The sequence below is a fragment of the Salvelinus namaycush genome, chromosome 32, assembly GCF_016432855.1.
Source record: "Salvelinus namaycush isolate Seneca chromosome 32, SaNama_1.0, whole genome shotgun sequence".
NCBI classification, from domain to species: domain Eukaryota; kingdom Metazoa; phylum Chordata; class Actinopteri; order Salmoniformes; family Salmonidae; genus Salvelinus; species Salvelinus namaycush.
The window spans coordinates 9,224,027-9,238,018 of record NC_052338.1 but is presented as its reverse complement, the minus strand read 5'-3'; the positions used below and the strand labels follow the sequence as shown (position 1 = coordinate 9,238,018).

General features: G+C 40.1%; 1 protein-coding gene across 1 annotated transcript; it reads left to right on the top strand.

Annotated features, from left to right (window-relative positions):
• The first annotated feature begins 1,608 nt into the window (after positions 1–1,608).
• Positions 1,609–8,968, top strand: LOC120027448 (class I histocompatibility antigen, F10 alpha chain-like). Its single transcript, XM_038972386.1, has 8 exons — positions 1,609–1,833; positions 5,861–6,121; positions 6,295–6,573; positions 6,780–7,079; positions 7,293–7,397; positions 7,720–7,737; positions 7,990–8,067; positions 8,195–8,968. Exons 1-7 carry the CDS (start codon positions 1,761–1,763, stop codon positions 8,037–8,039), a joined length of 1,086 nt encoding a protein of 361 aa, XP_038828314.1. The 5' UTR covers positions 1,609–1,760; the 3' UTR covers positions 8,040–8,067; positions 8,195–8,968.
• Positions 8,969–13,992: the final 5,024 nt, after the last annotated feature.

Genomic DNA, 13,992 nt, shown 5'->3' with positions numbered 1-13,992 from the left:
TACATCACTGAAACAAATACTATTTTCAATATAACTGTCAAGCAAAGCTTTAACTCAGTAAACCATAACACAATTTATCAACAGGCAATAAAGTGTTTGAAAAACAATTACACAAATAATGCCGCAAAATATCTTATTAACAGCGCACACGTTCATTCACAATCGACATAAAATGGCAGCTACGTAGCAGTACCTAGCAGTACGAAGCTAGCTGCAACCGAGCACGGCTCATATTACTCTCTGCAAACTTAACTAACTTCCTCAATATGTTACTAAAACAAACCTTAAACACTCTTGACATGTTAGCAAGTTATTACATTTAAATTACTCTTTTTTATCATCAATAACGTACCTGAAAAAGGGGAGAAAGAATCACGATAGTGATACGGAATGTTTACTCATTGAACGTTTAGTGCAATGAGAAAAAGACCGCGAATTCTCCGTGAATTTGAGTGGAGACCAGAGCAATCGATCTCAGGCTCATAGATTAAGAGCATTTAGTAGATCACAGATTAACACTTTTATCCACGACAACATAAAGTAATCAACATAACGTTTACACATTCCTCTCACAATTCGTACCCTTTGTATGCTTGACGGATTTTAACAGAATTATATAAATGTTATCAATCTATCAACTAATACTGAATGCATGATCTTCTTAACCTTAGATGTTTTAAGATCCTCACATACTAGGAACTTACTAATACTTTTTAATGTATAACAGGTAATTAGTATTTCCTTTAACCTGTCACACATACAAATATTTACACATGACATGTTAAGTTTGCTGAAAATAAACGCAGTTGACAGTGAGAGGACGTTTATTTTTTTGCTGAGTTTATGTCACTCCCTTTGGTTTCTTCCCCAGTAGTCATTGTTTCTGTACCTGTTTCATGTCGGTGCGCTGTTCATGTTTCTTGTTTTGTTTACTTATTAATTAAATGTTTTCACTCCCTGAACTTGCTTCCCGACTCTCAGCGCACTCGTTACACAGTTAACATGACCTTTATGAATTATGAAGCATTTGTGTGCTTTTTTTTTATTTCCTAAATTATTCAAAATTCATAAAGTTAGGCTATGTTAGTTGGTTAATATAATCTCATAGAACAGAACGTAATATCTCTTAAAGCCTGTGTTTACCACATCATTTATTTTCACCATTTATCCTTACAAAAACGTAATTCATTTTCCCCATAGGCATTGTCCAACGAACCATGGCGAAGTTAGTTATTTCTCTCAGGGTGGTCACATGGTGTGTATGGAAACAGCAGAGGTGTTTTGGTGCGTGCAAAACAACTGGGAACTCGGAAATCGCCGACTTCCGAGTGTCGGCAGAAACAGAGTAGGGTACAATTTGAACACGGCTTTGCTTTTAACCTATTTTTTCCCAGTCAATTTTCAGTCATCCATCTGTCACCCTATAGTCCTTTTTCCCTTTGCCAACCGTTTTTGAACATCAACAGTGACATGACTTTACTTTCAATTTCGATCATAACCTTGAATACTTTTGTCCTCCTGGTGTTTGGTGACGAAGTATCTTTCTGATTTCCTATTGGGTTACAGTTAATCGGGTAAACAGAAGAGCGGTATAAATTGGCCTTGCCAGGACAGAAACGCATTTTCACTGGTTGTGTCCTTAGCGGTGCTGAAGTTTGGTGGAACAAATCAGTAATGTAGGCAATTTAAATTGTAATACAGTTTAAATTGGCTACATTACTGCATTAGTTACAAACCGTTCCTGAATTCGGAGAACGTTAATGAAAACCAGACTCATCAGCGCCATGAAGACATATTTTATTCTCCTCTTTTGTATTCATGGAGCTTTGTCAGGTCAGTGATTTCCACATTATTGTTTAGTATGTTTTAATTATTGTTAGTTTTTTGTAGGATATATACACGTGACTCATACAATTTAAACGCTGATGTTTTATTGTTTCAAATGAAAAAAATGACAATTCGTCCGCCAATGGCCCTACAATAAATTAACAAGACGAGTAACGTTAGACAATTAGAATAGAATAACAGCATCACTCGATAAAACAAACACATTACATTAAGGAAAAGTGTTGATTTCATTATGTCCAACAATGTGGGCTCTTGAGTGGAGGCAGGCTGTCCACTGTGAGATGTGAACTCGTATGCTATAATGGCTGTGAAGTGCATTTATCAGTTTCGATATTAACCTTTAGTATGTCGTTTTCCCTGGTGTTTGGTGATGCGCAGTCTGTTCTATGTTACTATAGGCCTGGGATGGGCAACTTTGATGATGTCACGAATCAATGGGGTGGACATGGGCTAATTGAGTGACTATCAGTGACTGCCATAACAAGAGAACGGTTGATGCACAACCAAATTTCGAAATTGCACCTTGTGTATTCTACTATTCGAACAAGCAACAGTCATTTGAGACCCTACTGTAGAAACATAAAAACAAGAAGTGATGTGTCGTCTTTCCTCAACTCTTAGCCAAGAGCGACTGTCATGCATAGTATTGATATATTAGCCCTCTGATTACAATGAAGAGCAAAATGTGCCGCTCTGTTCTGGGCCAGCTGCAGTTTAACTAGGTCCTTTTCAGCATTTGACCATATGACTGGACAATAATCAAGATAAGATTAAACTAATGCCTGCAGGACTTGCTTTGTGTAGTGTCTCTTTATTACGGACAGACCTCCCCATGTTTACAATCATTGATTTTACACTGAACAAAAATATAACTGCAACAATTTAAAAGATTTTACTGAGTTACAGTTCAAATAAGGAAATCAGTCAATTGAAAAATTAATTAGCCCACAATCTATTGAGTTCTCATAACTGGGGATACAGATGGGGGGTGTGGATCAGAAAACCAATCAGTATCTGATGTGACCACCATTTGCCTCATGCAGCGCGACAGGTTGTTCATTGTGGCCTGTGGAATCTTGTCCCACTCCTCAATGGCTGTGTAAAGTTGTTGGATATTGGCGGGAACTGGAACAAGCTGTCGTACAAGTGGATCCAGTGCAGGCCATGGAAGAACTGGGACATTTTCAGATTCCAGGAATTGTGTACAGATCCTTGCGACATGGGGCTGTGCATAATCGTGATGGTCGGCGGATGAATGACACGACAGTGTGCCTCAGGATCTCGTCAATGTATCGCTGTGTATTCAAATTGCAATCGATTTATGCCTGCCGATACCATAACCCCACCATGGGGCACTCTGTTCACAACGTTGACATAATCAAAACGTTCGCCCACTCTGCCCGGTACAGTTGAAGCCGGGATTTATCCGTGAAGAGCACAGTTCTCCAGCGTGCCAGTGGCCATCGAAGGTGAGCATTTGCCAGCTGAAGTTGGTTACGGTGCCGAACTGCAGTTAGGTCAAGACCCTGATGAGGACGACGAGCACGCAGATGAGCGTTGTGCAAACCCACAGTTTCATCAGCTGTCTGGGTGGCTGGTCTCGGATGATCCTGTAGGTGAAGAAGCATGTGGAGGTCCTGGGCTGGCGTGGTTACATGTGGTCTGCAGTTGTGAGGCCGGTTAGACGTACTACCAAATGCTCTAATGACGTTGTGGTAGAGAAATGAACATTCAATTCTCTGGTAGACGTTCCTGCAGTCATCATGCCAATTGCAAGCTCCCTCAACTTGAGACCTCTTTGGCATTGTGTTGTGACAACTGGACATTTTAGAGGCCTTTTATTGTCCCCAGCACAAGGTGTCATTTGTAATGCTCATGCTGTTTATTCAGCTTCTTGATATGCCACACCTGTCAGGTGGATGGATTATCTTGGCAAAGGAGAAATGCTCAGTTGTGTATATGGAACATTACTGGTATTTTATTTCACCTCATGAAACATGGGACCAAAACTGTACATATTGGGTTTATATTTTTGTTCAGTGTATGTGTTTTGACCATGACAGTTTACATTCTTAAGGTAACGCCAAGTAATTTAGTCTTCTCAACCTGCTAAACAGCCACACCATTCATTACCAGATTCAGCTGAGGTCTAGAACGTAGGCAATGATTTGTACCAAATGCAATTCTCTTAGTTTTAGCGATATTCAGGACTACTGGCCACCCATTCTAAAACTGACAAACTCTTTGTTTAGGGTTGCACTGACTTCACTAGCTATGGTTGTATAGGGTTGAATCATCAGCATACATCGACACACAGGCTTTGTTTTAATGCCAGTGTCAGGTCATTGGTAAACAAAATATGAAAAGTGCCAAGAGCACTGTCCTGCGGTACACCAAACGTTACATGTTTAACATTAGAGAAGCTTACATATATTTCTTTTAAGATATATGTTCAATTAGATGACTCTGAAGCTACGATATGGCAGAGGTTGAAAAGCCATAACAAGTTTTTTTTTCAAAAACAGGTTATTGACAATTATATCAAAGGCCGCACTGAAATCTAACAGTACAGCTCCCACAATCTTCTATTGTCAATTTCTTTCCACCTGTCATTTGTGTCAGTGCTGTACATGTTGAGTGCCCCTTTCTATAGGTTCTGTATTGTTTTGATCAAATACATGAATAAAATTTGACGCCTACAGTAGGATAACATGTTATTTTTAACCTCAATAGGTTTTCATGTCATAGTCATACTTAAGGGAAAGGGAGATACCTAGTCAGTTGTACAACTGAAATGTGTCTTCCTCATTTAAACCAACCCCTCTGAGTCAGAGGTATGGGGGGCTGCCATGTTCAACATCCACGTCTTCGCCGTATGATGGTACTCCAAAGATACTGGGGATTTTCTGATTTATTGAGGAAGGGTTAGTAGTGTTTGTTGAAGTGGTGCCATAATATCAACGAAGGTTAGCTAGCGCTGACATTGTTATTGCTTCTCTTAAAGGCGTCTGCATGCTTCCCATCCTAAAATTTGTGCCTATATTATGACGACATCTTGATGTTTTTGCTTCGGAAAGTGATTTTTCGGGTCTTCATGCGCACAATTTGAGGCAAGCCAATGTTCTGTAGGTGAAGGCTACGCCCATTTGTCTATGATTGGTCAATCGTAGGGATTCTTCAATAAAGTGTTTGTTTTCATTCAATGAGAGACGACTTGTTTTCATGCACATTTTTTCCACTTGAGAAATACTGCTCCAAACATCTTAGTTGTAAAATTGCTTGATTTAAGATCTCATCAGCAAAATATCAAAATTAATAATTAACAGATTTCTTGAGTTATCATTGATTAATTCAGACCATTTTGAGCAAGTGTATATTGGCTATGGCGTCTCAAGATGAACAATGTACTATTGCCGTATTTTTTCCTTGTTTTTCAAGCAAAGGTCTTTTAACCTCTCTAGGTAAAGTTCATATTTATATCCAAAAATCTTAGTTTACATTGGTGCGTTTATGTTCAGTAGTTCCAAAACATCCAGTGATTTTGCAGAGAGCCACATCAATTTACAGAAATAGTCTTCATAAATGTTGATGAAAATACAAGTGTTATACATGGAATTTTAGATCCACTTCACAATGCAACCGCTGTGTCAGATTTCCCAAAAACTTTACGGAAAAAGCAAAATGTTTGGGTCAACAGAAGTCAGAAATAGCATTATAAATATTCACCTACCTTTGATCTTCATCAGAATGCACTCCCAGGAATCCCAGTTCCACAATAAATGTTTGTTTTGTTCGATAAAGTCCATTTATGTCCAAATTACTCTGGGCCTGAGTAGCAGGCAGTTTACTCTGGGCATGCTTTTCATCTGGACGTGAAAATACTGCCCCCTAACACAAAGAAGTTAAGGGAGTATGCGAGGCACAGACGTTCACTTAGCCTAGACGATAACATGCATATGCACACTCATTAACGTGCCATGTACAGTACCTTAAAGTACCTTCTCTGTTACAGGGACCCATTCTCTGCTCTACTTCTACACAGCCTCCTCAGGAATCCCAGACTTCCCTGAGTTTGTGGACATGGGGATGGTGAATGATCAGGTCATTAGCCGCTATGACAGCATCACGAAGAGGAAGGTCCCCAGGCAGAGCTGGATGGAGAAGGTTTTTGACCAGCGGTATTGGGATAGCACCACAGAGGACCTGAGCGGTGCAGAGAAAGTTTTTAAAACCAACATTCAGATAGCACAGAAGCGTTTCAATCAAACAGGAGGTGAGATTCAGAGACCCCAGTCTGTGTGACTACATTTCGATAACAAATTTGATGTAATTTAAATTAATCCATGCAGAAGTCGTATGGTTTTGTGTGTGTTCAATGTGAGTGCTGTGTAAAGAAAGTTCATGTTGGCATGTCAGTATTTGTAATGTAATCTCTCTCTCTCTCAGGCATACATATTAGCCAGGACATGTATGGCTGTACATGGGATGATGAGACAGGATTCACAGAAGGGTTTCACCAAATTGGATATGATGGACAAGACCTCCTGGCATTTGACCTGAAGACAGCGACATGGATTGCCTCAGTCCCGCAGGCTCTCCACTCCAAAATGAAGTGGGAAATGGACATGTCTAGCATTGAGAGCAAGAAAAGCTACCTCACCCAGGAATGCATTGTGTGGCTGAAAAAGTATCTGGAATACGGGAAGACTACTCTGCAGAGGACAGGTACAGAGACACAGGAGATTATATGAATTTACAGGCAGAAAAGTGATATGATATTGTGTATCTTTATTTACATTTCCGTACTGCACCTCATATTCAAGTTCTTTTTATTTTTTTTATCTCTTGCTGTTCTGCTCCCTGTAATTGTTTATCTCATCACTATGCCTGTATGTCTCTCTTCCTTCCCCTCTATTTTATTCTCTCTCCAGTCCCTCCATCAGTGTCTCTGCTCCAGAAGACCCCCTCCTCTCCAGTGACCTGCCACGCTACAGGTTTCTACCCCAGTGGAGTTATGGTGTCCTGGCAGAAAGACGGACAAGATCACCATGAAGATGTGAAGAATGGAGAGACTCTCCCCAACAATGACGGAACCTTCCAGAAAAGCACCCACCTCACAGTGACGTCTGAGGAGTGGAAGAACAACAAGTATCAGTGTGTGGTTCAGGTCACTGGTATCAAGAAGGACTTCATCAAGGTTCTGACTGAGTCTGAGATCCAGACAAACTGGGGTAAGAGGGAGAAAGATTCAAATATACACTATACATAACCCTCCTACCAAATATTCCTAATTGAAGTTTACTCACCTGCTCAGGAACACTAACTTTCTGACTACATGTTCTCATTGACCTCCTGCATTTTTATTGATGTTGCTTAGTACATTTTGATCTAAAATGAACTCTATCTAGCACTGTAGTCTGAATGCTCTGTTCTGATGATTACAGGTGACCCAGCCCCCAACATTGTCCCCATCATTGGAGGGGTGGTGGCTCTCCTCCTGGTCGTTGTTGTTGTTGGGGTTGTCATTTGGAAGAAGAAGAGCAAGAAAGGTGTGGAAAGACCTCTTTCTATTGTCATATGTAGGCTACACTGTCATCTTAGATATTATCAGCTGTGATTTAGTTAGTGGTTTAGAAGTAGTAGTCATAGTACTGGTTTACAAGTAATAGTATTGTGCAGCGTTATTAGTGATGGTAGAAGTATGTTTGAATTGACCTGTTTAATGTAAATAAAGAATTACGTTGTCACTTAGGTTGTATGTGATGTCTGCAGTAGGAATACAGGACTCAGAATACTGTCAAGCATGCTCTTCTATTGTAATATTCCAACAAAGCAGAATCAATAATAACACAACGTTTATCTCTGTTTCAGGCTTTGTTCCAGCCAGCAGTAAGTGGGGACCTTAATATTGTTCATTATTCTAAAAAGATCAGAGATTTTTCTTTGTTGTGTTTGACTGTATCCATTTTAGAGTGGTTCTCTTTTCCTTGTAGATTCTGATGCGGGTTCAAACTTAATGTTAATTGATGTAGCTACTTAGTTAATATGGAAGGTTTTATTTACTGTGAGCCATGCATTAGGAACTTGGTAATTAACCTGAACTCATTATCTTTCAAATCAATCTCTTTATTTCTGTTTTAGCTTCTGACACTGACTCTGAGAACTCTGGGAAAGGTGCCCAGAAGATTTGATAAACCTCTGCACTTCTGTAACATCAGAGTAAGTCACTTAAGATGTCCTCATATTAATGACCAAACTAGAGAAACAACCACTACCATTATGGAACACACTGCTACTGTTTAGAATGGGTTTATGTGTGTAACCTCTCTCTTCTCATGTGTTTTAGGAGCTGAAGAGGACAGCAATGTAATGGAAACAACAGACGTTTGACTTCTCAAGAACATAACACATGCATATACTTACACACATCAGTCTCACACACAAGCGCGCACACACACTGTAAACACATAATCCAAAAAGATCTGCTGTCAGAAATATTCTTTGGTCATTTCCTTAAGTTTTACTTTCATTTAATTGATGGTTTGGCTTTTGAAAAGTTGTGCTGTAATTTTGTTGAATTATATAATGTAATATTACCACTGTGTGAGATGTATCTCAAGTCATACAGGTATATTAGAACCAATGGAACACCCAGACGTACATGTAAATTTAAAATGTGGATTTATATTATTCTGCAAATAAACAAATTAGCTTATTTTTCCCCTAACTGAAGCCACCAAAACAATCACATTTAAAATATTATTTTTCTGTGAACTGGAAAAACATAATTATTTTGTTTGGTGTAGTTTCATATGTGTATGTTTTGGTGGTATAGGATACAGCAATTGTGTGACGTTAAAGCTTTGCGCACACTAACTTGTTTAATTGTATAACTATAAGCTAGACAAGGCCTATCCACATGTTCCATTTGTACATATTTCACTTGAAGTGGTGGTATTTTTCTTTCTTTTTGGGCCAGTAGGTTCTGTAGAATAAGTTGGTGATGGGTCAAGTTGAACAACTTTTATTGCAAGTGTTTGTGCTTTGTACATTATGGATGCTCTACACTTAAAGCAATGATCTACCAAATCTAATGCAAGTCAAATGTATTGGTCACATATTCTACAAGTGGAGGAGAGATTGACTTCATCACAGCTTTTCTTTATGAGGTATTGACATGTTTAATGCACCGAGCTGTCTGTCTAAACTACTGGCACACAGCTCGGACATCATGCATACACTACAAGACAAACCACAAGGGGTCTCTTCACAGTCCCCAAGTCCAGAACAGACTATGGGAGGCACACAGTACTACATAGAGCCATGACTACATGGAACTCTATTCCACATCAAGTAACTGACGCAAGCAGTAAAATTAGATTTTAAAAACAAAAAAACACCTTATGGAACAGTGGGGACTGTGAAGCAACACAAACATTGGCACACACACACACAATAACATACGCACTATACATAAGGATTTAGAACTGTAGATATGTGGTGGAGTAGAGGCCTGAGGCCACACAGTGTGTTGTAAATGTATAGTAAAGTTAAAAAATTGTATAAACTGCCTTCATTTTACAGGAAGAGTAATGGGGAGCCATAATAAATATAAAAACATACACCACGTGCTTAGATGTTATTGCGGGTGTAGCGAAATGCTTGTCGCAAAGTTTCCTATGGACTAGAAGCAAGGCAGCCCTCTGTTGGCACCATTATTTCATTACATTTAATGTGATCCACAACAAGACAAATTAGAGACCAAATTCATGCATTCTGTAATGTTCTTACACTTCTCAATGTCCACCATTTGAATGAAAGTGTCATACTGGACCTTTTAATAATGTTTGCAGTAAGATATGCTCTAAACAGGTATTGAAAGTGGAACAATATAATTTTGTATATGGGCTTAATAAGTAATATATATTTTGATGACCTGTGTGAAATTATGGGGTGGCAGGTAGCCTAGCGGTTAAGAGCGTTGGGCCAGTAACCGAAATGTGGGTACCATCAGTGTGAACGCTGCGTGTAACACATCCGGTATCAGGATAAATAAAAAGCAAGGTCTGCTAACTTTCTTTAATTATGTTTAATTACCGCAAACAATGAATGGCAAATGCAATTTTCGTATATACGGGTTCGCTGTATCACCGCACAGGGTTAACAGGGAACTGGCAAGGAGTACGTAAACAGCTGTTCTTATACCGTGATGACGTAGTTTCAACGCGTCTGTTGGCCTATCACAGTAGAGGCTGGGCTTAGTTTAGACTTTGCCCCCCTTTGCTGGCCCTTTGTCCAAGCCCCTTGGCACGTTCCTTTGTCCACATCTGGTTGCTGGGTAGATTAGCTCCGTCTTGGGTCTGTCGATTCTACACTAAAACAGTTCCTAATATGGTATTGTCCAGTATTCTAAACTCCTGGTTGGCCTAGAGAGATGCACCCCTCCCCTCTCCAGGCTGTCCACAGCTTTTATGGCCTGTGGTGGTCAGTCCTTACACCTACACACACCCCCCTCTGTATAGTTTGTGTATGTGTGTAACAAAACAATATTCCTCTTCAACCAATATGCTAACAGCCTATAGTGCATAAACATAAATCCTAACATCAGGATGAAAATGTAAGCTATAAAATCAGCCTTTCAAATAAAAAAAAATCTTTTTTTTTCTCTCACTCTCTCGTACAATCCAGAACTTGTACGGCTGAGAGTGGAATGATTAGACTTAACTGAAAGATTATTTCCACCACTATGGAGGATTTCATTTCATTGGACATGAAGAAACAAACAAGTGGAACAAAAACACCAATGATCTCCAGTATTTCAAATGGTACTTCACTAAGCAACGTCTTGAAGAGGATAGGTACAGAGACACTGTCTGAGACACATGGGGCCCTATTCAATCAAAACCTATTACTGGTGTGAGGCACAACAACATCCTGTCACTTCTTCTCTCCCTCCCTCAGTGTCTCTGCTCTAGAAGACCCCCTCCTCTCCAGTGACCTGCCACGCTACAGGTTTCTACCCCAGTGGAGTCATGGTGTTCTGGCAGAAAGACGGACAAGATCACCATGAAGATGTGGAGTATGGAGAAACTCCCTCATGAAGATGGAACCTTCCAGAAAAACACCCACCAGTGGTCAAGTGGAAAAACAACTTTCAGTGTGTGGTTCAGTTCACAGTTGGTGTGATTAAAAAGCACGAACACACACACACATATTAATGTTTCCCATCACATTATGGGATATGTTAAATTCATGTTTCTTCTTTATCTTTATTCTCAGATATACAGGCTTAAAGCGGCAGCCCAGCAGGTTGGTATAAAAAAAAATCAACATAGATTACATCGCTAAAGAACTGTTCTGTAGTAACTGCTGTTACAATGTCAAAAGCACTGGCACTACTGCTGTTACAATCAAAATAATTCTGGCATATAATCTGTCCTCACCCTTGTATTTTCCTACCTGGTGTTTAGGCCCATTCAGAGTGATGAATGGAACCAGCTCCTGCGCTCGGAGAGCAGAGGTGTTTTTCTATGGACACTGGAGGACTGTATTGGGGCTTGAAAGCAGATCATATTGTGTGGAGAAAGATGGACTGTGGGAATGCTGTAGCTGCAATTTACAGACCTCAGTTTGGAGGGAAGTGGAGGATACCAACTAGCATGTATTGATTGCTAAGGTCCGGATTCTACTCTTGAGAAGTGTACATTAGTCTCACGTGGAGATGGTGTCTTTGAGCATAAGTGTAATTATGCTAATGTAATCTGTTCAGGTAAGATTGATATGTGTTGTATTAAAGATTGTATCAAACAAAATTAGGATATTTTAGATTTTCATTTAATATTCAATATTCATATTTTTGGGGGGCTGAAAATACTAGTATCATCAACAAAACTGAATGTTCTACCGTCTCTTTTTGTTCAGATTTTGTTAAGTTTGTGGATGAAGCTGGTTTCTGCTCTGGAAGAGTGGAGCTGAAGTCCAATCAGTCTTGGACGTCAGCGTGTGAAGCTGACTTTGACAGGCAGGATACAGAGGTAGTCTGTCGGGAGCTTGGCTGTAGCGCCTTGTTGAGAATATATAAATAAATAGTATGTACTCTTCTTTCTCCAGAGTCTGATGATGTGAGGCTGGTGGGAGGAGGCAGTCGCTGCGTTGGTAGAGTGGAGTGGTACCAACAGGGAAAGAGGAATATGTAGCCTGTAAAATATGGCTGGAAATTGAAGGATGTCGCTGATTTGTTTTGTGTAGACAGCTGGACTGTGGCTCCACTGTTTCAACACTACTTGGAAAACGCACTGAAGGGTTTGAAGTGTACTGTAATGGACCTGAGCCTGCGGTCAGGGACTGTGGAAGAGGCACAGGGCCAACTTTGGTGACTCCAAGGCATTTATAAGTTATATTCTTCAAGAATCAATGGGTACATAGCATTAACTTATAAGTCAAAACACGGATGTAGCAACTGCTGATTGCCCCTTTAAAGAGGTTTTTATTTTTGTGTTTTATTTTTATAGATCTCCCGCTTAAGCCCGATATCTCCATGACCATCTCAATGGGACGGGTCTCCAGGGGCCACCAAAGGACTCTAGAGGTGTTCAGGGCCCACAGCTTCACCATCACCTGCTCCACTCAGCCACAGCACCCGGGTGTCTCCTTCCTCCTCACGTACCCTGACTCCAAAACAACCCAGACCTAGCCAGCTGTCTATCACTCTGCTGCCTTCCTCTTCCCCGCTGCAGATGACTTCCACCAAGGGAACTACAGCTGTGTTCATGAGATGTACTGTATTTTACATGACTCCTCTTCTGAGAGTGAGCTCCTCTCCCTCACTGTCACAGGTAACTGAAAACGAACCGTACTTATAACTTTGACATTAACAGATTTTCCACAGACGAATCTGTTGATTAACAATCCCCTAATGAAATGTCTTTCTGTTGCAGTCTCTCCTCTGACAGCTTTCTACTGTCGGTGACAGCCAACTCCACCACCTATCTGTACATCAAGGTAAAGACATTAAAAAGTGACAAGTCAGGTGAACAAAATGTGTATTTTAGAAGGCAAGTCTTGGTTTAATCACTGAATGAATCAGTTGGATTGTATTGTACCTGTGATTTTTATATTACTAACTTTTGGTGCTGTGTTTAGACCACCAAGAGGCCGAAGCAAGTGGAAGGGGTGAACTTGGAGATGGTTTCTCTGAAGTCTAGAGCTGTAGCCGGACCGGGAGAGGAGAGAGTAGCCCAGGGTACAGAGTAGGGTGAAGTTGACTGAAAAGTCCAAGTGAGGTCCTTGGGATGTCCAACTCTGATGTTACCCCATTGAAATTGAAAGTTAAAATGTTTAAAATGTAGTTGAAATCTAAAACATTTAATGTTGTAAAAAGTTAAGGGTTAAGGTTAGGGTTATGGTTATGGTAAGGTTTAGGGTATCGATGTTTCCGGGTGGCACTAACTGAAGTTGACCGTAGAGACGTTGACCTCAGGTCAGTTTTTTGTTTTCCAGATATGATGGGACTGGTATGGACTTGAGGGAACTTTAATCCCCATCCAATCTAATTAAATGAGTGTTAAGTTTCCATTGGTGATGCTATTGTTATGGCTACACTCCTATTGTTGTTGTTGTCATTGCTGCCAGACATAAGAGTTGGCCAGAGCACAGTTAGCATTAGCCTAGCTTAGCTGAGACATGATCATATGTCAGTGTAGGGCTAGGTTGCCCCGAGGTGCTGCTCTAATATCAACCACCAGCTGTCTCCACTGCTCCCCTCTAAGCCCCACTCGACTTGAGGGGTAACTTGTTCTTACCCTGGGTAACCAACTGAGCGCTCAAGATACAATACAAGATACAATACAATACAATACCTAAATCCTAACCTTTGTCAGGTTATATCTGTGACATTTTTTTGTTGTTTTAAACTCAACTCTTGAGATGGATAACAAAGACAGTTACTTAATATAAAGCATTGAGTTTCCATTCATATACAGCTACTAATCACCTTGAGGGAAAAAAACGGGAAAAGTCACATCAACTAATTTGAACAGTTTTTATTTAAGTGAAAGACATGATATTACACGTGACATGATAACTAATAAACATGTACACAGCATTTATTACAGGAATTGTTTGGAATCACTTCCCTGTGCTCAC